The sequence below is a fragment of the Puma concolor genome, chromosome C1 (assembly GCF_028749965.1).
Source record: "Puma concolor isolate L17-30 chromosome C1, mPumCon1.1.hap2, whole genome shotgun sequence".
Taxonomy (NCBI): Eukaryota; Metazoa; Chordata; class Mammalia; order Carnivora; family Felidae; genus Puma; species Puma concolor.
The window spans coordinates 189,023,968-189,047,822 of record NC_141674.1 but is presented as its reverse complement, the minus strand read 5'-3'; the positions used below and the strand labels follow the sequence as shown (position 1 = coordinate 189,047,822).

The 23,855-nt window shown below is 37.3% G+C and overlaps 1 protein-coding gene across 3 annotated transcripts; it reads left to right on the top strand.

The window, feature by feature from the left end:
- The first annotated feature begins 1,297 nt into the window (after window positions 1-1,297).
- On the top strand, window positions 1,298-23,832 carry TMEM237 (transmembrane protein 237). 3 transcript variants are annotated; one of them, XR_015255439.1, is made up of 14 exons: window positions 1,298-1,499; window positions 3,735-3,766; window positions 4,382-4,392; window positions 5,333-5,389; window positions 6,585-6,725; window positions 14,268-14,388; window positions 15,128-15,285; window positions 17,416-17,539; window positions 17,836-18,027; window positions 19,432-19,505; window positions 20,164-20,257; window positions 20,378-20,403; window positions 21,102-21,223; window positions 23,199-23,832. XR_015255439.1 is itself a non-coding variant. In XM_086719291.1 (13 exons), the coding sequence occupies exons 1-13, from the start codon at window positions 1,461-1,463 to the stop codon at window positions 23,264-23,266; spliced, it is 1,233 nt and encodes a 410-aa protein (XP_086575417.1). In that variant the 5' UTR covers window positions 1,300-1,460; the 3' UTR covers window positions 23,267-23,832. The 3 variants fall into 3 exon arrangements, 2 of the variants coding, with proteins under 2 accessions (XP_086575417.1, XP_025768025.1); XM_086719291.1 differs by lacking the exon at window positions 20,378-20,403 and having other exon boundaries at window positions 1,300-1,499; XM_025912240.2 differs by lacking the exons at window positions 1,298-1,499; window positions 20,378-20,403 and adding an exon at window positions 1,709-2,276.
- The last annotated feature ends 23 nt before the right edge of the window (window positions 23,833-23,855 follow it).

Sequence of the window (23,855 nt, the reverse complement as noted above, 5' to 3'; positions counted from 1 at the left end):
TCCAATCTCTTTCTTAACTATAAAAGAAACCAGGTGCATACTTCAAGGTATTTGTAGTTCTTTTTTACTTAAAGTGATTATCTTAAAAAAACAACTACCAAAGGGGGAAAAAAAACAACCAAAGAAAAAAATAACCCCCCAAGAAACCCCAACCAAAGAGAATTAAGTCATTTTTAATGATACTTAGGTTATCTCGGATTTGATCTTCTGTTTTTTTGAGAAAAAGTTTTCCTAAACTTGATTTACAGAGATGGAAGATAAGCAACTGGCGAAAATTTGAGAATTGCCTGTATCAACAGAGACACACAGACACACAGACACACACACACCCACACCCACACACCTGGAAAAAAATCTGATACTAGTCTGTATCAATACATACCCACCCTGAAACACTGGGCTTTTGTGTGTGTGTGTGTGTGTGTGTGTGTGTGTGTGTGTGTGTGTGTGGTGTGGGGGCGTGGGTGTCTCCAGCATCTTGTAAGGTGGTACACGAATTGTGTCTTTCCATAATGTCAGCTTTATTCACTCATAAAGCAGGATTTACACAATTTTAACAGATGCAGGATTCCAAACTGAATGACATTTCACTACCTGTTTAACTTGACTTCACATATGTGACACAAGATAAAGCCACAATAAACAAGATACAAGGGTAAGAAGTTAAAGAATCAAACGCCAAGTCAGTCAATGAGTGCCTCCTTCAGATGAAAACTCAGTCCGGTCCGGGTCAGCTCTGGTTGCTACCTGCACATTATGTTCAAGCAGTGGAGTGGTTTCTATTATGTTCAGAGATCAGTCTCTTTTTTTAAATATTTCAATTGATATTTATTCATATTTGTCCATGTAAGGTAAAATGTTTTTTTCTCTTTTTTTTTAAATATAAAATTTATTGTCAAATTTGTTTCCATACAACACCCAGTGCTCATCCCAACAGGTGCCCTCCTCAATGCCCATCACCCACTTTCCCCTCCCTCTCACCTCCCATCAACCCTCAGTTTATTCTCAGTTTTTAAGAGTCTCTTATGCTTTGCCTCCTTCCCTCTCTGTAACTTTAGCCTTTCCAGACTTCTGGTTCTAGGGATGATCAGTGCCTGGCTCTTCTAGGCAATCTTGGCCTTGCCGATTATCAGTTCTCCGGACCAACAGAGTGTTTTGGGTTTAGCGGTATCTATTCTCTGCTCACAGCCCTTGACTGCCTACTTGATTCATTTCTTCACTGCTTGACAAAAGTGATTCCACCAGGCTCACTACAGGGCTAACGGCGCCCCTCCCTAACTCTGACGCCTTGGTGGGCGGGGCTTGACACAGCGACGGCGGGCAGAGACCTGGCCCTCAGAGTTGCGGCCTAACCCGACACCGCAAAGCCCCGGCCTGACGCAGGTCCCGGAGGCACGGTCGCGGGACCCAGGCTCGGGCCGCCGGCCGTTGCGTTGAGAGACCCCGGCTGGGAGAGCGCAATGAGGGCGGACTCGGGGCTCCGCCTGGAGGCCGAACCGGTGAGCGGCTCTTCGGCCACGGAAGTGGCAGCGGTGGAGGGTGCTGTCCTAACGCTTCAGCTGGCCCTGAGGCGGGGCCATGCCTAGGGCTGGGGATCGCAAAGGGAGAGCACTGCCAGTGATGTGTGCGCGTCCACCCATTTGGTGCTCACAGGATTAGACTGGAGCGGGCAATAGAAGTTCTTCCCGACGCCGGGACCCAAACTCCTGGAGCCAGGGGAGAAGCAGGGCGTGAAGTTCCTGGTGGCCTGAGCGCCCGATGTTGCTATGACAACGTCTCTCTTCGCTGCCTTCCCGCCCCCTGCGTGTTCCTGGGCTGCCAGCGAGGTCTCTCAAGCGGATTCCTCCCGGAGGGCATTTACCTGCCCAGGAAAGAGATCGCAGTTTCCTAGCGGAGACTTAATCATGGTCTTTTCCCACCTCCCAGGAACAAATCACTGCAACCACTTGGGAAACCATGGGTGGAACCGTGATTGCTGTCCTATGCCCGCTGGAGTCTCTTTTCCTTGGCACGTCAACCCCCACTCCGACGTCCCCTTTTCTGCAAGGCTAGATTGCAAAGGCCCAACCAGCTCCCCGCGCTTATCCTCGCCCCCACCTTGCAGAGAAGGGCTGAGCGCCACAGCAGCCAGTGCCGCGCAGTCCAATGACGCACGGCGCCTGCGCGTGGCCTGCCCGGTCGGGAGCGAGCAGGGGGCGGGGTGTGAGCTCTTCGAGCCTGGAGGCTGAGCGCCGCGGGGAAGCAGGGTTTTAGACCTAATGGGAAAGAAGCAGGTGGTAAGCGAGCCCTAGTTATGTTTGAGCTATTAGGATTTTGTGTTCAGTCGAGCTGTCCTGCTTTAATGGGGCTTAAAGTTGGCTTTGTGGATGGGTGACACGTCATTTTTGCGGGACTTTTGAAATGTGGAACGTGTGAACTGAATCCTTGGACAGAACGCGATCCATAGCATCTTTACAATAGCACTTTCTTATGACTATCGTTTTTTTCCAGTTGTAATTTTAACTACCAGATAGTATTAAGACAGCCTGCCTTGTCCTAATCTCGTAGCATTTGTATTAATACACCGTTTGAACGAATGGATTGCTAAATAGGACGATCGTAGAACAAACTAAGAGTGTCTAAAATGTAACCCTTTTGAATCATGCCCTCTGCAAGGAGCATGAGACAGTTGGGACATTAGATTGATTTTGAGGTATTTCTGTTAGTATTTTATTTTGAAAGATCGCAGAATGCTTCTCATCTCTAATCTCTGAACTGCAAACACTTTCTCTTATTCATGTAAAGTGGCATTTATAACGGGTGTGTGTGTGTGTGTGTGTGTGTGTAATTCTTTCTGCCCTGAAATGCATTCCTCATGCTGTATTCAGAGTGATTTCTTTAAAAAAGTGTGTTACTCTGTGACATACAACCTCCACTGGCTTCTCGTTTAATTAAAACAAAATCTGGACACCTTTTGTCTTCAAGACCCTAATGGTAGTGCCTGGGTGGCTCAGTCTGTTAAACCTCAGACCCTGGACTTGGGCTCAGATCATGATCTTACCCTTGGTGGGATCAAGCCCCTTGTTGGTTCTGGGCTGAGAGTGGGGAGCTTGCTTGGGATTCTCCCTCTCCCTCTCCCTCTGCCCTGACCCCACTCAGGTGTGCACTCTCTCTCTCAAAAAAATAAACTTAAAAAAAAAGACCCCAATTAATTAATCTGGCCCCTGCCTATCCTTTGTAACTGTGCTGCAGCTTTACTGGCCTTCTTTTAGCTGAAACACTGTAATCTCTCTTAAAAGCCTTTGTGTTTGCTCCCCTTTGGCTCCTTTCTTATTCAGGTCTCAGCTCAAATATCTCAGAGAGACTTTCCCTAACTAAAGTAGCACTCCACATCCTCCCTCATTTTTGTGTGTGTGCGAGTGTGTGTGCATGTGTGTGCATGTGCATATGTGTAATCTTCTCATACTTAACTACTAGAAAGAAAGTTCCATAAAAGCAGGGATTTCCCTGTTTTGTTCATTAATGTAACTGTAGTCCTTAGGACACAGCCTGACATGTAGATAGAAAGGAGTAGTAGGAAGGAAGGAATTTTATATGAAATTTAGAAATTGTTAAGACAAATTTAGAATTGCCCGTCTGATTCTCAGTAGTACTTCTTGGGTTTCATTTGATGAACAGGGTTATCAAAAGATTTGAAGTACATGAAGATGTTCTGAGGCTTTTACTTACAAGCAGTTTTCTTCTTCTCCCCATAGCGTCCTCCACGAGCCCTTCCACCTGTGCCAAGGTAAAAATAAGTTAGTTTTATTTTTTATTGAGTTTTAAAAATGTAAAATGAATAAAGTGAAAAAATTGACTAGTACAATTGCAAAATTATAATAATTCAGAGAAAACTTCTTGAAAATTTTAGAAAAAGGCTTCCTAAAAGTTTAAAGGTAAACAATTCTTGAATCATTAGGATTACAGTTATAATTAAATGTTCTGTTTCAAAGCCTGAATGTCAACATGGTAAGATAATGGATCCATTCTGAATGTTTTAATGTCTTGTTTATAAGACTTTTGATCCTCTTTGGGTTGCTAGAATAGTTTCTTCAGTTTAAGCTGGTTTTAATCAGTGACAAAATAAGAATTCTTAATCTGCTTAATCCACTTTATTAATAGACAGTAGGTAATATGTATATGTAAGTTCAGAAACTATTGGGGTTATTTTGTTAACAGTTTTATTAGCTTTTTTACTTATAAAAATATGCTAGTTTATAAACTAGCTGGCTCTGTGAAAGCTTATTTTTAAATTTACAATGACTTAAGTCAGTTTTCAGTCTAACAATGTAATAGATTTCTAATTAATAGTTTCTTTTTTTTTGTCTTTGTCCTAATTAAATTTGGTCGGTGTCATGTAAAGTGCTATTCAAGGTGAGTTAGTTCATACTTAATGTAAAATTTTTAAAACTGGGAGTTCAAAAGTTAATTTGATTCCTTAATGTTTTTCTTAAAGTTGAATCTGAATGGTATAATTTATAATATTGCAATATACTTTTATCCTTTTAGCAAAATATCCTTATGACTGCTATTTTTTAAATGAAGGTTGATCTATAGCACTAGTTATATGAGTGATACTTTACCTTACAAATATGAAAGCACTCATTCCAGGATGGAGTCACCCACAACATGACCATTGGCTAGTTTATAGTTTTGTAATAGGGATGACATTGTCTTCTGTCTCATTTAATCAGGATAGACTGGGCTATGCTATACCAACCTCAAAATCTCTAACTTAATATCATACAAGGTTATTTCTGGTTAATATTTCTGGGTAATATTTCTAAGTACACCGTGGCAACAATCCAGGCCAGTTGCCTTTCACCACTCTTTGCTATGACGTCATGATTCAGGCTACTTCCATTCTGTGGCTCTGCCATCTTAACATACTTCAGCAAATGAAGAGAAAGCTGGAGAGTTACTCACTAGCTCTTTAATGTTTTGGCACATCAGTTATCACAGTATATTGGCTCAACCCAGTCTCAGGCCACACCTGGGTGCAAGGGGGCTGGAAAATGTGGGTGATCAGATGAATATTTTGTGAGCCCACTTTTCTAGTATTAGAAATGTCACTGTTTCTTTCTTTCTTTTTTTAATGTCACTGTTTCTAATATTACTGACCAACAGTGAGCTACTGGCATTATATTATAAGCTTTCTTTGATTTTGTCAAGTTCTTGCCTCCTTCCCCTAATGTGTACAAGTTGGCTGGACCTAGGGAAGAGAGGGAAAGGTCTTCCCTACTAAAAGTTCCTTTTGACTGCTCTCTGCATTGAAATTTAGGCAGCCTTTTCTGTTTTTGTGTGTGTTTTATAGGTGATATTCCCCTTAGTCGTCCTAAGAAAAAGAAGCCCAGAACAAAAAACACACTAGGTAAGAAGTTGTTCTTTTTTTGTGGGGGTCACAAGACTTTCTAGGACCTTAGGCATGACAAACATCACCAATGAGGTAGAGGCAAAGCCCCAGAAGTCCCAAGTCACTGCTGTGTTAAGGATAGAATCAAAGTCAGTTTAAGGAAGTGGAAGGTGATAGTGAGGAACAAGGCAGTGGGCAGCCTGAAGAGTGTCTAGAAGCATTCGTGGAATAAAGGATTGTACTACTTAAACTCTTACTTCCACAGCATTCTTGGACTCTTTGAGGTCTTTTATCCCTAGACAACGTAAATTGTCTTAAGCTGTGATTGATTTCAGACCCTTGAACAGGATACTGGATTTAGAGACACAATGTCCTGGGATCCCTAATTTCAGTCAAAGAATCTCTTCATTAGCAAGAGTCTGAAGTCAAGGCCATATTAACCATGTGTTAGAGGTTCTACAATAAGCAAGTTTTGTGAACTTTTTGTCTTAGTTATCCACTAATACTCCTGGATGTTCTGTCAGTAACTTAAACTCAGCATGTTCAGAATTCATCATTACCTTCAGCCATAAATCAATTTTTTACTTCTCACAAATTTCTGTTAATGGAACCCCCCATTCTCCCAGTCACTTGGGCTCAAAACCTCAGTCAGCTCTAACTCGTCCCTCCACTCTACTTGCTGCCTGTTACGAATCTTTTTTTTTTTTTTAATTTTTTTTTTTTAACGTTTATTCATTTTTTTGGGACAGAGAGAGACAGAGCATGAACGGGGGAGGGGCAGAGAGAGAGGGAGACACAGAATCGGAAACAGGCTCCAGGCTCTGAGCCATCAGCCCAGAGCCCGACGCGGGGCTCGAACTCACGGACCGCGAGATCGTGACCTGGCTGAAGTCGGACGCTTAACCGACTGCGCCACCCAGGCGCCCCTGTTACGAATCTTAAGATGTGAAAATATCTGTGTCTGTATGTAGAGATATAATAAAAAACAAAAACAAAAACCCTTGAGTATTGATTTGATATATTAACTACTGAATTTATTATAATTTATAATGTGATATAAGTGTGGGTTAAGACCAATTCTTATAGGCAAAGATGTAACAAAGGACAGTTAGTCATCATTTAGGAACTATTCTAGTTCCATTTTTTTTCATCTTTCTAAGACTCTGATCTTTGGTTAAATTATCCTGTTTTTTCCCATTCCACTTGTCTGCAGGTAGCACTTCTTCAGAAGGCCTTGTTCAGGCTCCTGTTCATAAGCCATCTGAGGGCAGTGAGCCACCAGCTAAAGAATCCACAGAACAACCAAAAGAAGCTCCTGTTCCAAGGAGGCAGAGGAAGACGAGGCTACCTCTTGGTATGTGAAGAGACCAAGGTTAGGTTGTGATACTAGTTGTTATATTGGGGGTATGATTTAAAATTTCTCTGTTCCCATTTTTCCTCACCCGTATCCCTTTACTTTTTTCTTTCTTAAAGTTTTACCACTGGAGTAACTCTAATAGTTTAGGTCAAGAACCCTTTAGAGAGTCTCTTTTTTCATATTTCTGTATATTATGAGGGAAGGAATACAAATACGGGATTAAAACAGAAAGTTCAGATTTTGGTGTGTATAAGAATTTAGTATGTGATAAAATGGACATTTAAGATGAGTGGGGAAAGGATAGATTCAGTTGATACTGAATCTATGAACAATGCAATGAAAGAACAGTCATCATTTATTGAGTCTTGCTATGTCCCAGGCGCTATTCACAAGGTAAACAAAATACTGTCAAATATCAAATTGGCAATGCTTTTTTTCAGATTATAAAATTTAAAAGTGTTAGATAAAACATATATACACATATACATATATTACATATATGTATAAAAATTGATGAGGAAGGGGCACACTCATATACTGCTGCTAAGAGCGTAAATTGGTATAGCCTGTCTGAACTGCTAGAAATAGAAGTAACTACACTAGCCACAATAATTAAAGGATGGTAACTTCAGCATTATTTATAGGAGTAGAAACTGGTAATAACCATAGCTAACAAAGTGATACTGGCTAAATAAATCATATTTTATCCATTTAATAGAAACCAGGCCCCATTAAAAGGATTGTTAAGGTGAAATACTGACGTGGAAAACCATCAGTAATATACTGTTGAGTCATTGTACTCATACATATAATACATATAATAGTATATACATTAATATACATACATACATATTAATATACATACATACATATAATAGTATATATCAAAGGATCCTATTTTTGTAAAATATGTTGTATTAATTTCCCAGGGCTGCCATAACAAATTATTATAAATGGAGAAACTTAAACAAACAGAAATTTATTCTCCAACAGTTCTGGAGGATAGAAGTCCAAAACAAGGTGCCTGCAGGGCCATCCTCCCTCTGAAGGCTCTAAGAAAGAATCCATCCTTGCCTCTTCTAGCTTATGGTGGTTATTGGCAATCCTTGATGTTCTTTGGCTTGTGGCAACATAACTCCATTTTGTACACCCGTCTTCACATTTTCCCATATTTTCTGGTATAAGGATTTCAGTCATTAGATTTCAGGCCCATCCTAATCCAGCATGATCTTATCTTAACTTGATTATAACTGCAAAGACCCTATTTCCAAATAGAGTCTCATTCACAGGTACTGGGGGTTAGGACTTGAACATATCTTTTGTTGGGGTCACAGTTCAACCCAGAACACATGTATATGCATGCATCTATATGGTAAAAACAATGGAAAGATATAGCAAAGGTAGGTTTTTTGGAAGAAGGAATTAGGGATGATTTTTATTGTCTTTCTTCATTTATTTTTTACTGATTTTTCAAATATTGAGCATTATGACTTTTATAGTAATTAGAAGAAAGATAATGGGTTTTGTTAGAGTAAAACAAAGGGAAGGAATGAGGATTGGGAGATTAGCTCTTTCCTACTAACATTGCCCCCTGATGAATAATTTATTACAAAATAACTACCCTGACCAATTACTTATCCTCTTAGAAAATAGTAGGTCCTGATGGGATGGAAGAATTACAGGAGAAGAGGGTAGGAACTAGAAGAGTTCATAGTATGGAGCACAGTTTTTAGAGGCAAGTTGAAGTAGGATGCTGCAGTGCCCAGGGACAGTGAGTATTTATGAAGGGGAGAAGGCAGAAGAAGGCAAAAGAGACAGAAATGACGATCAGACAGTTTTATGATTTCTTTCATTACTGGCAGTAAATATAGTTGAATTAAAACTACCACCATAGTTAATTTAGTTAGGGTACAAATTTGAAAATCAAGATGGATACCAGTACCTAGTTTTACAATTTATGAAAAATGTATTTACAGAAATTGACCATTTTTATTTTATGTATGTATGTATGTATTTATTATTTTTAGTTAGAGAGAGAGAGAGAGAGTGCAAGCAGGGGAGAGGGGTAGAGGGATAGAGAGAGAGTCTTAAGCTGGCTTCACGCTCAGGATGGAGTTGAACGGGATGCTCAATCCCATGAAGCTGTGATCACGACTTGAGCCGAAATCAAGAGTTGGATGCTCACCTGACTGAGCCATCCAGGCGACTCTGACTTGACCATTTTTAGAAAGTTATGGACCAGGGGCGCCTGGGTGGCGCAGTCGGTTAAGCGTCCGACTTCAGCCAGGTCACGATCTCGCGGTCTGTGAGTTCGAGCCCCGCGTCGGGCTCTGGGCTGATGGCTCAGAGCCTGGAGCCTGTTTCCGATTCTGTGTCTCCCTTTCTCTCTGCCCCTCCCCCGTTCATGCTCTGTCTCTCTCTGTCCCAAAAATAAATAAACGTTGAAAAAAAAAAAAAAATAGAAAAAAAAAAAAAAAAGAAAGTTATGGACCCAACTAAGTTCTGGGCCAAAAAAGCACCTGTCACTGTCATTCCAGAATGTACTCATCTATGCAAGTCCAGCTTTCTAAATTTCTGGGTACTTAATTTTGTATGATTTTTATTTTGTTTCATCTGGATGATTATGGTATGCTTTACTACTTTGGTATTTCCAGTTTGGGCTAAAGTGTTTTATTAAAATAGAATTCTGGGGGCTTTGAGGGTATTCCAGGAAGCCATTGCCAGTATTTTCACATTGGAAGAATAGCTAGCTGATGAGAAGACGCCATTGACTTACTTAAACTTAATACCCTGTGCTCAGGAAAGAGTTAATATAGCAAGCCTGAAACTGCTCTTGTTAGAAAGGCCTACTTACATCTTCCTCAGTTTCTTTCATAAGCTTTCTATAGTTTTCAGCATATAGATCTTTTACTTCTTTGGTTACATTTACTCCTAGGTATTTAATGGTTTTTGATGTAATTGTAAATGGGATCGATTCCCTGATATCTCTTTCTGTTGTTTCATTATTGGTGTATAGAAATGCGACCGATTTCTGTGCATTGATTTTATATCCTGCAACTTTGCTCAATTCCTGTATTAACTCTAGCAGTTTTTTGGTGGAGTCTTTTGGGTTTACCATGTAGAATTTAATGTCATTTGTGAAGAGTGAAAGGTTGATTTCTTCTTTGCCAGTTTGGATGCCTTTTATTTTGTTTTATTGTCTGATTGCTGAGGCTAGGACTTCTAATACTATGTTGAACAACAGTGGTGAGAATGGACATTCTTCTCATGCTCCTGATCTCAGGGGAAAGCTCTCAATTTTTCCCAATTGAGGATGATATTAACTATGGAGCCTAAGTGTTCATCAACTGATGAATGGATAAAGGAGATGTGGTATATATATACAATGGAATACTACTTAGCAATGAAAAAGAAAGAAATCTTGCCATTTGCAACAACACGGTTGGAACTAGAGTGTATTATGCTAAGCGAAATAAGTCAGTCAGAGAAAGAGATAATGTATGATTTCACTCATAAGTGAAATTTGAGAAACTTACCAGATGATCATATGGGAAGGGAAGGAAAAATAAGATAAAAACAGAGAGGGAGGAAACCATAAGAGACTCTTAAATACAGAGAACAAATTGAGGGTTAATGGGGATGGGGAAAATGGGTGATGGGTATTAAGGAGGGCACTTGTTGGGATGAGCACTGGGTGTTATATGTAAGCGATGAATCACTGGAATCCACCCTGAAGCCAAGACCACACTGTATACAACTAGCTTGAGAATAATTTAAAAAAAGAAAAAGAAAGGCCACTTGCAAGGTTGCCTCTTCAACCTCTGGAACATGGGTGATAAGCAGTTCCCCACACTTAAATAAAACTTTCCCTAAATTATAAGGGTGGTTTGCTATGCATTTGTGTTCACAATATGATTTATGCTGAACACCTGCTTTCCTTCTGGGAATCTCGAATTTTGGTATGTGCTAGGCAGGGAGTGCCTATGTGATCAGGTGCCAATAAAAGCCTTGGGTGCTGAGTTTAAATGAACTTTCCTGGTAGAGAAAGTGTCATACATGTCACAGCTTGTTGCTGGAGGAATTAGCGCATCCTGTGTGGACTCCATTGATAGATGACTCTTGACAGCTTATACCTGGTTTCCTCTGGACTTTACTCCATGTGCCTTTGCCCTTTGCTGATTTTACTTTATGTCATTTCACTGTGATACATTGTAACTATGAATGTAAGGACTGGTGAGTGTAATGACTTCTGAGTCCTGTGGGTCCATTGGGTGAATATGTGATCTGTAGGTAATCTTGGAGCTCTCCCAAAACTCTGGGTACTGGATTACATAATTTTTCCCATATTTTTGGCATTACAATTTCTGTTTTTTTGGTGAGCATTTAGAGGTATAACATTATAAAAATTAAAAATTAGTAAAATGATGAAAAAATTTTGGTCTAATTAGAATTATTTTATTTTATTTTTTTTAATTTACACCCAAATTAGTTAGCATATAGTGCAACAATGATTTCAGCAGTAGATTCCTTAGTGCCCTTTACCCATTTAGCCCATCCCCCCTCCCACAACACCTCCAGTAACCCTCTGTTTATTCTCCATATTTATGAGTCTCTTCTGTTTTGTCCCCCTCCCTGTTTTTATATTATTTTTGTTTCCTTTCCCTTATGTTCATCTGCTTTGTCTCTTAAAGTCCTCATATGAGTGAAGTCATATGATTTTTGTCTTTCTCTGACTAATACTTAGCGTAATACCCTCCAGTTCCATCCACGTGGTTGCAAATGGCAAGATTTCATTCTTTTTGATTGCTGAGTAATAATCCATTGTGTATATATACCACTTCTTCTTTATCCATTCATCCATTGATGGACATTTGGGCTCTTTCCATACATTGGCTATTGTTGATAGTGCTGCTATGAACATTGGGGTTCCTGTGTCCCTTCGAAACAGCACACCTGTATCCCTTGGATAAATGCTTACTAGTGCAATTGCTGGTTCGTAGGGTAGTTCTATTTTTAGTTTTTTGAGGAACTTCCATACTGTTTTCCAGAGTGGCTGCACCAGCTTGCATTCCCACCAACAGTGCAAAAGAGATCCTCTTTGTCCGCATCCTCGCCAACATCTGTTGTTGCCTGAATTGTTCATGTTAGCCATTCTGACAGGTGTAAGGTGTTATCTCATTGTGGTTTTGATTTGTATTTCCCTGATGAGGAGTGATGTTGAGCATTTTTTCATGTGTCGGTTGGCCATCTGGAGGTTTTTGTTGGAGAAGTGTCTATTCATGTCTTTTGCCCATTTCTTCACTGGGTTATTTGTTTTTTGGGTCTTGAGTTTGATAAGTTCTTTATAGATTTTGGATGCTAACCCTTTATCTGATATGTCATTTGCAAATATCTTCTCCCATTCTGTCGGTTGCCTTTTAGTTTTGCTGATTGTTTCCTTTGCAGTGCAGAAACTTTTTATTTTGTTGAGGTCCCAGTAGTTCATTTTTGCTTTTGTTTCCCTTGCCTCCGGAGACGTGTTGAGTAAGAAGTTGCTGCGGGCAAGATCAGAGAGGTTTTTGCCTGCTTTCTCCTCAAGGATTTTGATGGCTTCCTGTCTTACATTGAGGTCTTTCATCCATTTTGAGTTTATTTTTGTGTATGGTGTAAGAAATGGTCGAGGTTCATTCTTCTGCATGTCGCTGTCCAGTTTTCCCAGCACCACTTGCTGAAGAGACTGTCTTTATTCCATTGGATAGTCTTTCCTGCTTTGACAAAGATTAGTTGGCCTACGTTTGTGGGTCCATTTCTGGCTTCTCTATTCTGTTCCATTGATCTGAGTGTCTGTTCTTGTGCCAGTACGATACTGTCTTTATGATTACAGCTTTGTAGTATAGCTTGAAGTCTGGGATTGTGATGCCTCCTGCTTTGGTTTTCTTTTTCAAGATTGCTTTGGCTATTCAGGGTCTTTTCTGGTTCCATACAAATTTTAGGATTATTTGTTCTAGCTCTGGGAAGAATGCTGGTGTTATTTTGATAGGGATTGCATTGAATATTTAGATTGCTTTGCGTAGTATCGACATTTTAACAATATTTGTTCTTCCTATGCCGGAGCATGGAATCTTTTTCCATTTCTTTGTGTCTTCTTCAATTTCTTTCATAAGCTTTCTATAGTTTTCAGTATATAGATTTTTCACCTCTTTGGCTAGATTTATTCCTAGGTATTTTATGGTTATTTGTGCAACTGTAAATGGGATCAATTCCTTGATTTCTCTTTCTGTCGATTCATTGTTGTTGTATAGGAATGCAACCGATTTCTGTGCATTGATTTTATATCCTGCTACTTTGCTGAATTCATGGATAAGTTCTAGCAGTTTTTTGGTGGAATCTTCTGGGTTTTCCATATAGAGTGTCATGTCATCTGTGAAGAGTGAAAGTTTGACCTCCTCCTGGCCGATTTGGATGCCTTTTATTTCTTTGTGTTGTCTGATTGCAGAGGCTAAGACTTCCAATACTATGTTGAATAACAGTGGTGAGAGTGGACATCCCTGTCTTGTTCCTGACCTTAGGGGGAAAGCTCTCAGTTTTTCCCCCTTGAGGATGATATTAGCGTTTGGGTCTTTCATATATGGCTTTTATGATCTTGAGGTATGATCCTTCTATCCCTCCTTTCTTGAGGGTTTTTATCAAGAAAGGATGCTGTATTTTGTCAAATGCTTTCTCTGCATCTACTGAGAGGATCATATGGTTCTTGTCCTTTCTTTTATTGATGTGATAAATCATGTTAATTGTTTTGTGGATATTGAACCAGCCCTGCATCCCAGGTATAAATCTCATTTGGTTGTGGTGAATAATTTTTTTAATGTTGTTGGATCTGGTTGGCTAATGTATTGTTGAGGATTTTTGCATCCATGTTCATCAAGGAAATTGGTGGTCATGATCACCCCCTTTTTAGTGGGGTCTCTGGTTTTGGAATCAAGGTAATGCTGGCTTCATAGAAAGAGTTTGGAAGTTTTCCTTCCATTTCTATTTTTTGGAACGCCTTCAAGAGAGTAGGTGTTAACTCTTCCTTAAATGTTTGGTAGAATTCCCCTGGAAAGCCATCTGGCCCTGGACTCTTGTGTTTTGGCAGATTTTTGATTACTAATTCGATTTCCTTACTGGTTATGCGTCTGGTCAAATTTTCCATTTCTTCCTGTTTCAGTTATGGCAGTGTATATATTTTTAGGAATTTTTCCATTTCTTCTAGATTGCCCATTTTATTGGTATATAATTGCTCATGATATTCTCTTATTATTGTTTTTATTTCTGCTGTGCTGGTTGTGATCTCTCCTCTTTCATTCTTGATTTTATTTATTTGAGTCCTTTCCTTTTTCCTTTTGATCAAACTGGCTAGTGGTTTATCAATTTTGTTAATTCTTTCAAAGAACCAGCTTTTGGTTTCATTGATCTGTTCTACTCTAATTAGAATTTTTAAAGTTTTCTTGTCTTATAAGTTTTATACGTTACTTTTCTTTCTATGTTGTAGTAACTTGAAAATTTAATATACTTTATTTTCAGAATTGGAGACTTCCTTTGCCCAAAAGAAGGCATCCAATGCATCTTTATTACGAAATGAAAATGGTATTCATATGGAGCCAACTGAGGAGGTGGTTATTCAGAAACCTCGAAGGAAGACAAAGTAAGAATTATGTGTCCTTCTAAATATTCTTCAGGGACACTATGCTACTTAATTCAGAGTTCTCAAGTTGTAGGTTTGAATTAAGTCATATTAAATACGGTAATTAAGATTACAAAAATATCAGTTAAACCAACCTAATGATAGATTTGAAAAGAGTAAACAACTGCAAATGTAAAATACTATACTTAAATTAAAAATTTAGGAGCTATCTCTAAAAAAGATGAACATCAATAGAAGATATTATATGAATAGCAAAAAGTTAGATACTAAACATACTGAAATTTGAAGGTAATATTAATAAAATGGGCTATTGTGATATATTTTCTCATGTTAATAGAATTCAAATTGTGATTATTTCAGCAATAAAAAAATGTGTATTTTAGCATAGGAAATTAAGTCTCGGATAAAACAGAATGGGATACTTTAAAGAAGTTATATAACACTATTGTTTGTTTTTGGAAATTACCCAATAAATAGTGATCAATATTTGTATACAATCCTATCATTTTTAGTTTGGAAAGAACCTTACAAATCTAGTTCAGTCACTTCATTTTCCAGATGAGAAAACTGAGGCCCACATAAATATATGTGACTTGCTGCACATAACAGTTAATAATCCATTTGAGTAAAACCAAATTTCTCGATTCCCAAGTCTAGAGCTCTTTTACAGGTACCTCCTTATGTGTGTCTGTAAAAATACAGTAATAATCCATTTTTCTTACATTCTTCCTGATTACAGGAAAACCCAGCCAGCAGAATTACAGTATGCCAATGAACTAGGAGTAGAAGATGAAGACATAATTACTGATGAGCAAAGCAGTCCAGAACAACAGTCTAGATTCACTGTGCCCACTGGCATTAGCCAGCCTGTAGGCAAAGTGTTTGTGGAAAAAAGCCGTAAGTACTTCCTTGTGTTTGAATATGAGCTTTTTAGGAATGATACAAGGATATCCTTTTGCCTAGGAATTATATTTCTGGAAATCTGAATTAAGGAAATAAAAATATGAACAAAAATTTATAAACAAAGCTAACCATCATACTGTTATTCTTGAGATTGAAAAACTGCAAACAATATAAATATAAAATGGAAGGGGCATGATTTCAGTCAGTTATGGTGTGTCTGTATAATAAAATCTTCCATACCATTAAAAATAGTGTTTACAGAGAATTTTTAATTTCATGGAAAGATTTAAAATTTTTTTAATGTTTTTATTTTTGAGAGTGAGAGAGAGACAAAGAGAGACAGAGCATGAGTGGGGGAGGGGCAGAGAGAGAGAGGGAGACACAGAATCTGAAGCAGGCTCCAGACTCTGAGCTGTCAGCACAGAGCCCAATGTGGGACACAAACTCGTGAACCACGAGATCATGACCTGAGCCGAAGTCCGATGCTTAACTGACGGAGCCACAGGCGCCCCAATTCGTGGAAAGATTTAATGAAAAATAAACATACACACACATATGTAGTTTGAGCTCAACTGTAGAAAAATGTATAGGACAAAAGACTAGAAGGAAATATGCCAAAATATTAATGTTGGTTGTTTCTGGGTTATGGGATTGTGGGTAACTTTGAAAATCTCCCACCCACTTTTACCCATTTCTTTATTTTTTGTTGTACTTTACCAATTTTCAATAATGATGGTGGTGCTGGTGGTAGGGCAGATAATGATATGATTTTTATAATTACAAATAAATGAGAGAAAATACATGATGGTATTACCATATTAAATAAGAAATACAGTGTTGTAGCTCCATATTCTTTCTGACATTGATTATAAAACTCCATTTGCAGTGTTTAAGAAAAACATATGGAAAGCATGATCATGACCACACATATCCCATGAATATGCTATGAATATGCTGCTTAAAGAACTCAAATGAAAAATAAACATTGGTATTAAAATTTATAATTTAGATTTTATGTAAATTATTTTAGAATTTGTATTCTATAAGATCCCATGTGAGGCATCTTGGAGTTCTTAGCCAGTGAGAGACTTGTGATCCCGAGAGGCTGACTTAGACAGGGTCTCGAAGTAGATTAGTGCAGAACTGGGACTTGAACTGAGGTTATATGACTATTCTAGTCAAGCATTTTTACTAGTATACTATGTTGGTTTTTAATTTACTTCTGTTTTTAAGCAATATCGCTCAATCCTCACTTTTAAGCAATATCTATTTTTTATAGTCTGTTTTTAAGCAATGTCACTGAATCCTCATTTTTATTCTTGTTTCCCTTAGCACAGAAACTTCCCTCCTAGAATAACTGACCATAAAAGACACCAGTTGCTTGCCCAGAAGTTGTCTTTTCTGAGGGAAAATTAGGTCTTGCACCTCTGTCTTTCATCCTCCCAAATACTTGACAGCCAGATTTGGCAAAGATAATGAAATGGAACCTTTCCTGCTTCCTGAGGTCTGTTTGTGGATTGGTAGATCCACAAGAAGGAGCCTTGTCAACAGTAAAAGAATAATGCTCTGCTCACACAGTGTTGTGGTGCTGACACTTGAACGGATACTTGTCACAGGAATTTTATGTTTATAAAACAACCCCTTTCCACTCTGTCATCACAGAATGCCATGCTACACACACTGGCATTTTTTCCTAAGAAATTTGAAGTGTTTTCAAACATTGACTTAGCTTTATAGTGTTGGCATTTGAACTTTAATAAACTAACATCTCAAAATTAGAATATTTTGGATTATGTCATGTTAAAGGTTTCTAGACTTTGTTCTGGGTGGAAAGTTCATTATTTCATTAAATGTAATTGATTTCCAAAACTGTTACTTTAACATCTATTTTGGGTTGAGAAGGAAATATATGGACTTTGTTTATTTTTCTTAAAGATAAAAAAATAGTATATTTAAGCAACCAAAAGAGAAGAGCCTTCTGAAATCGGGACTGGATCAGGGAGAGTTTTTAGATAGAAAAACCACAAAATCTCAGTCTGAGGGTTCTTACAGTGTGAAATAATGTAAACAGCCTGCCAGGGTTCAATGTTACTAGTTGTTGACAAGTGTGTAATGTGTTCTTAGGGAGATTCCAGGCTGCTGATCGTTCAGAGTTGATAAAGACCACAGAAAACATAGAGGTGTCAATGGACGTGAAGCTTTCCTGGACTACCAGAGATGTTGCACTCTCAGTGCACCGGGCTTTCAGGTGACTGCTTTTATTGGACTTTTCTTAAAACAGATGTTCCATAATTTTTTTTAAAATAAGTCTTGATTGTTCTATACTGTGAACAAAATTGACAACTTAAAATAGTAAATAGGTATATTTTTTAAAATATTTAATTGGAGTTAAATCATCTGCCTATCAGTGTGATAAAAAGAAAAAGCTTAGTTTTAGTTTTTTGAAATGTTGAGTTTTATTCTTACATGTGAAGAGATTTAAAAAATATTTTAGCTTTCTACTTTAGTAATGCGTGTGTAATAATTAAACCCTTTTCCATTCAGGATGATTGGTCTCTTTTCCCATGGCTTCTTGGCTGGCTGTGCTGTGTGGAATATTGTTTTCATATATATTCTGGCAGGAGATCAGCTTTCTAACCTCTCAAACCTTCTGCAACAGTATAAGACCTTAGCATATCCATTCCAGAGTCTTCTCTACTTGCTTTTGGCTCTAAGTACAGTTTCAACTTTTGACAGGTAAGATTATTGTGACTGCACATCCCTCTAACTTTTCTTCAGAAATGTTGAGCATTGTCCCTATGACAGTTTTCAAAAGAGAATTAATATTAATTTGACTTTCTTTTTAAAAGCCAGTCTGTTTCCATTTTGGGGGGGCAGGAGGGGATGGGAATACTCTCAACAAAAGCATCTCCCAAATCTAAACCCATTCCAGCATCAACTCTGAATTTAAAATTTCTTCCAAATATAGTCAATGAAAACAGTTCCAAATATCATCTTCCAAATCATCTGAATCAGGTATAGGTGAGACTCTGGGTATTGTATGAGTTTCCTAGGTTTCCTGTAACAAAGTACAGTTGCCCCTTGAAAATCTCAGGGGTTGGGTGTACTGACCCCTTGCAAGTCAAAAATTGATATATAAGTCTTGACTCCCTCGGAGAACTTAACTAATAACCTACTGTTGACCAGAAGCCTCACCAATAACATAAATAGTTGATTACCACATATTTTGTATGTTATATGTATTACATACTGTATTCTTCTAAAAAATTAAGCCAGAAAAAAAACAAAAGTTATTAATTAACTCATAAGGAAAATACATTTATAGTACTGCACTATATTTATTGAAAAAAAGCTGCGTGTAATCGGACCTATGCGGTTCAACCCTGTGTTATTCAAGGATCAATTGTATTACAAACTGGGTGGCTTAAAGCAACAGGGATTTATTCCCTCTCAGTTTGGGAGGCTAGAATTCTGAAATCAAGGTGTTGGCCAGGTTGGTTCCTTTCTGGAGGGCTGGATCAAGAGTCTCTTCCACGTCTTTCCTTAGCTTCCAGTAGTTGCTGGCAATCCTTGGAGTTCCTTGGTTTGTAGGCACATCACTCCAACTTCTGCTTTTTTTGTCACGTGATGGTCTTCCCTTCTCTCCTTCTAAGGACACCAGTTGTATTGGACCCATTCTAATGGCCTCATATTAACTTGATTACATCTGTAAAGACCCTATTTCCAAATAAGGTCATGTTCACAGGAAAAGGGGGAAGGGGCTAGAAGTTCAACATGTCTTTGAGAACACAATTCAACTCTTTAAGAAAAACAACAACTTAAAGCCTAATGATATGGGTAATACAAAGAGGTAGAATCTAATGAAATTTTGCAGTTCATTTTTAATTTAATTTGTTAAGAATGTCTTAACTCCAAAAGAATATTGATTAAATATTAATCTAGTTAAATGTTTTATGTGGCTTTTGTAAATAAGATATTCTTTCATGTGTGTTTATATAAACTGTAGCCACTTAAAGCTTAATAATAGACAATGTATGTGGTAGCATTAGAATAGAGAAGGAGAAAAATGATAGTCAAGAGAGTACAGTTTTGTGAGAGGTTTACGAATGCACTGTGACAAGCGGATTTTGTATTTTCTAGGATCGACTTTGCTAAAACATCAGTAGCAATCCGAAATTTTCTTGCCCTGGATCCTACAGCTTTAGCATCTTTCTGTGAGTAAATAGTTTAATTCGATAATTGTGTAATACTTGAATTACACTGTAATTTTGAACCAAGAAAAGTTTAATTTTACTTTTAGAAAGATTTTATGTTATTGCTACTTATAAACATTACTTATAGATGTCCAGTGGAATTTGCAATTAAAAAAATATGATAGGCATAATTTTGATAGAATTGTTTTCCAGTACAGGTTGATCTAGATAGCTTTTAAAAGCTTGATTTGTCTTATATTTTGTAATGTTTCAGTTTTGTATTTTCTACTTGATATTAAACAGATTCAGCTGGCATGGCATTTCAGTAACAAATACTATTTTATATCTTTTTGATAATTTGGAATACATTTTGTTCTACATTATGAGAGTATTAATAAAACTAGTTTTAAGACCTTGAGTAAGTAATTTAATTTCTTAAGAGACCTTTAGGTTCTTACAATTTCTAATGATGAAATAATGAGCATCTCAAAATACCCTTCTGCATCTATATTCTTGAAAATTAACATAAGGTTAGCCAGCCTATTGAAATTGATCAAATGAATTTCTTTTATGTCATCATTCCTCAAAGTATAGAGTTTTGACCTTAAAGTAATCTATAAATTCAAAATAAACTGGGTTGTTAAAAATACATTAGTAATTTCATTTGTCTTTTTCTCAGTGTACTTTACTGCTCTTATATTATCTCTGAGTCAGCAAATGACAAGTGACAGAATTCACCTTTACACACCTTCTTCTGTTAATGGTAGCCTCTGGTAAGAACTCACAATAGCATTAGCAATTGTTGATGTAAAATAACAGCAACAACCGGAGTAATGGTACTGTTCTTATCCTTCTACTCTCTTACATGTTTTCATTTAAAAATAATAATGAAGGCCCTGTTTTTGTTTCCAAAATTATGGTAAGAAAATACCTATTACCTTGGTTAATGGATAACGATTGCTATTTGATTGCATTTTTAATGAAATGTACTCTTTTTATAAGTCTGTTTTAAATCTATTAAGTTACGTTTGTAAGATCAGTCATAGACCATGAACTGGAGAAGCCTTGTACCTTTGCCCCCAATCAGGGGCCTAATACTCCAGAATAGTGATGGGAGTGGGTAGCTGGGATGCAGTCAGAAATGCTGCTAGAAAAGCAATGCTAGAAAGAGAACAATCTAAGGAGAACCAGCCTCCACAGATCAGTGGCCAGTCATGAAGCTGACAGGTGAGTTGAGAGTCAAGTTCACAAAACTGAGAGGGGCAGTCTTTTTTGTGAGAGTAGCTAGGGACATGAGTAGCACCACAGTAGATGGAAGGGAAACCTAGAAAATTTGTTTGGTGGTAGAGTTCAGTAACCTTTGAACCTTTATTCTCATGGGTGTGTGTGTGTGTGTGTGTGTGTGTGTGTGTGTGTGTGTGTGTGTGTGTGTGTGTGTGTGTATATATATATATATATATATGGTGTATTTTATAGGGAAATTATATGTTGTATACTTATTTCATGCTTGTTGTTTCTCTAGGTGAGAACGAATTTTTTTAAAGTTCCTTAAAGAGATATATTTGGATATATGAACCTAAATGAAGATATTTCTAATGAGTGTTTGTGTGTCTTTAGGGCAGCAGGAGTTGAGGAACAGGTTCTCCAGCCATGGATTGTAGTGAATCTGGTGGTGGCCCTTCTGGTTGGACTATCATGGCTTTTTTTGTCTTACAGGCCAGGCATGGATCTTAGTGAAGGTATTAAAGAAGAAATAGTATCAGAATATCATGAAATCTTTTGACTTTATAAATTTTCTTTTATTGAATATAGCTTATAATATTCTGATAACAAAGCTGTGTTTTAAGTAAAATAATGAAAGAAGAGTAACAGTAAAGTGGTGAAACAATGCCAGGAGAAGCAGTGAGAGTCTAAGAGAGTTGGAGCCCTAGAGTACTTAGTGAAAGTCTTCTGTGGCCCATGTACATATTTATATTTAGGAGGTAATTCTTCTCTTGGAACCCTTCAAGTATTTTATAGAGAGTCTTTGCTCTTCATTTCTTTTGATCTCCTTCTGATCAAAGTATCTCTTAATTTGAAATAAATGATGCTTCATCTATGTAGCTTTTATCAGACATATTCATTCTTACCTCCTCTACCCGGCACAAATTCTTAACCCTTCATTGTCGAATGGAATATGTAGTAATCCTAGCTTTAGTGTGCTTGGTGGAAAGTGAGATTTACTAATCTATTGTCCCCAGACCCTTTCTGGAACATCTGGAGAAGGGGAATCATATTAGCAACCTGATAGCCCTTGAGAACTGCTTTAGGAACTGCTTAGTATTTCTAGTGTAACTTGTATTTCTTTAGCAGATGTTCCCGAGTTTCACCCTTGAATCTCTTTGATGTTTTCTGGACTTTGGTTATTTATTCTTGATTGGTTAAATATCCTGAGCCTTTGTGATTTGATCAACTAATTATAACCTCAGAAGTCTAAGAATTGAGAATCTTTCCAATATTTCCATTTGTAAAAACTAAATCTGGTATATTCTTATTCACAAATGTACCTTTTGCATCACAATTCTCATGTTCCTTCACTGAATATTCTGTTGCTTTGTTCCTTTTGGAGTATTTGAAGTATATTTACAAGTTGTCTGAGGCTTTATGTATTTTGCTGTTTCCTATTTTCACTCAGCATAGTTTTGTCATTCAAGGAATTTTTCATGTAATATTTATATTGGAGGACTTTATTTTACTAAATTCCTAAGGTCTTCTTTTTCTTTATGTCTTGATATTTTGATAAATCACACACCTATATGCTAAGTAATAGTTTACATGTAGAAATGTCAACTAATAACATCCCACACTATGATTGGGATTGAAGCTGGATCGAGCTGGCTTTGTGCAGATTTCTGGGATCCTACTCTCTTTTAGGGCCGTGTGAGTCATAAAACATTTTTATTTCTATGTGGATAAAAAGTGTAAATATAAAATGAGGATGATAATAACTTGCTTATTGGGTTGTTATGGTGATTAAATGGGATCAGACATTTAAGATAAACGGGCACATGCCTCGTGTCAGTCCCAAGTCCTTGCTCTTCATCTGCCCCTCCGTTGTAGGTTATCATGGTCACTATAGAATTAGACCTTTTAGCTGTTTAATAATCCCAGGTTCTCTAAGTGACTTAAATTTTCTGGTAAGCGTTACTGTCTCCATTACATATGTTTTATTTTTCAGTGGTTTACAGTACATTTAAAATTTAAACATTTTAAAATGCACTATTTGTACATTTGTCATTTACTTGCCTTTTATTTATTTTTTAAAAGTTTATTTATTTATTTTGAAAGAGAGAGAGCAGCATGAGCAGGGGAGGAGCAGAGAGAGATAAAGGGAGAATTCCAAGCAGGCTCTGTGCTGACAGTATGGAGCTTGCTTGGAATTCTCTCTCTCCCTCTCTCTCTGCCCTTCCTCTGTTCTCTCTCTCTCTCTGTCTCTCAGAATAAATAAATATACTTAAAAAAAAAGTCGGATGCTTAACTGAACCACTCATGTGCTCCTCACTCACCTTTTAAATCAGATTTCATTATTAAAAATTCTTATTTGTACTTGAGAGTGTTCTTTATATGTATTGAATATGTCAATATTTTGAGAATCTGTTTATAACTAAGCTGTAAAACTCATTTTGAGGTACTGGGAAACCATTTTGAGTAAGATCTGTTCATTTTCTCTCCCAGAGTTGATGTTCTCCTCTGATGTGGAAGAATATCCTGAAAAAGATAAAGGACTCAAAGCTTCTTCATGATGCCAGCTCACCTTCAGAATAATAATGACCCCGTATTTAGAATTTTTCCTATTCTTGTTTTTAAATGTATTTTTATAAGATGTGTGCAGGTGTATTTGGAATTGATTTTTTGATTATATAGTACTGAAAATTTTCTCAAGATTATGGAAAATGTAAAAATTGTATCTGCAATTCATACCCAAACATTAATCTCTCTAGCATTATCATCTTAATGACAAAGGAGGTAATGAGCTAGAAAACAGCAGGTGAATGTGTTTATTTCCTGTTCTCTCAAGTTAGTTGCGTTTATAATCATTACCTTGAAAAGCTCTAATACAGAAAAAAAATTAGTGTTACAAAATATGTGTCAGGTTTAAACATAAAATTTAGGGAGTAGGGAAGAAGGGGTCAAAAGGCCTTTATGTATTTTTAATGTCTCCTTACTGAATAAATTAAAATATGAAATTTGTCTTTTTTGAAACTGGCTTGGTGGTTGTGATTATATATCATGTAATAAATATACTGTAATTTAGCTTGAAAGATGCTTTCCTTCATGACTAATAAAATGTACCTCTTCTGTTTGAAAAGTTTCATATTGGAACAACACCAA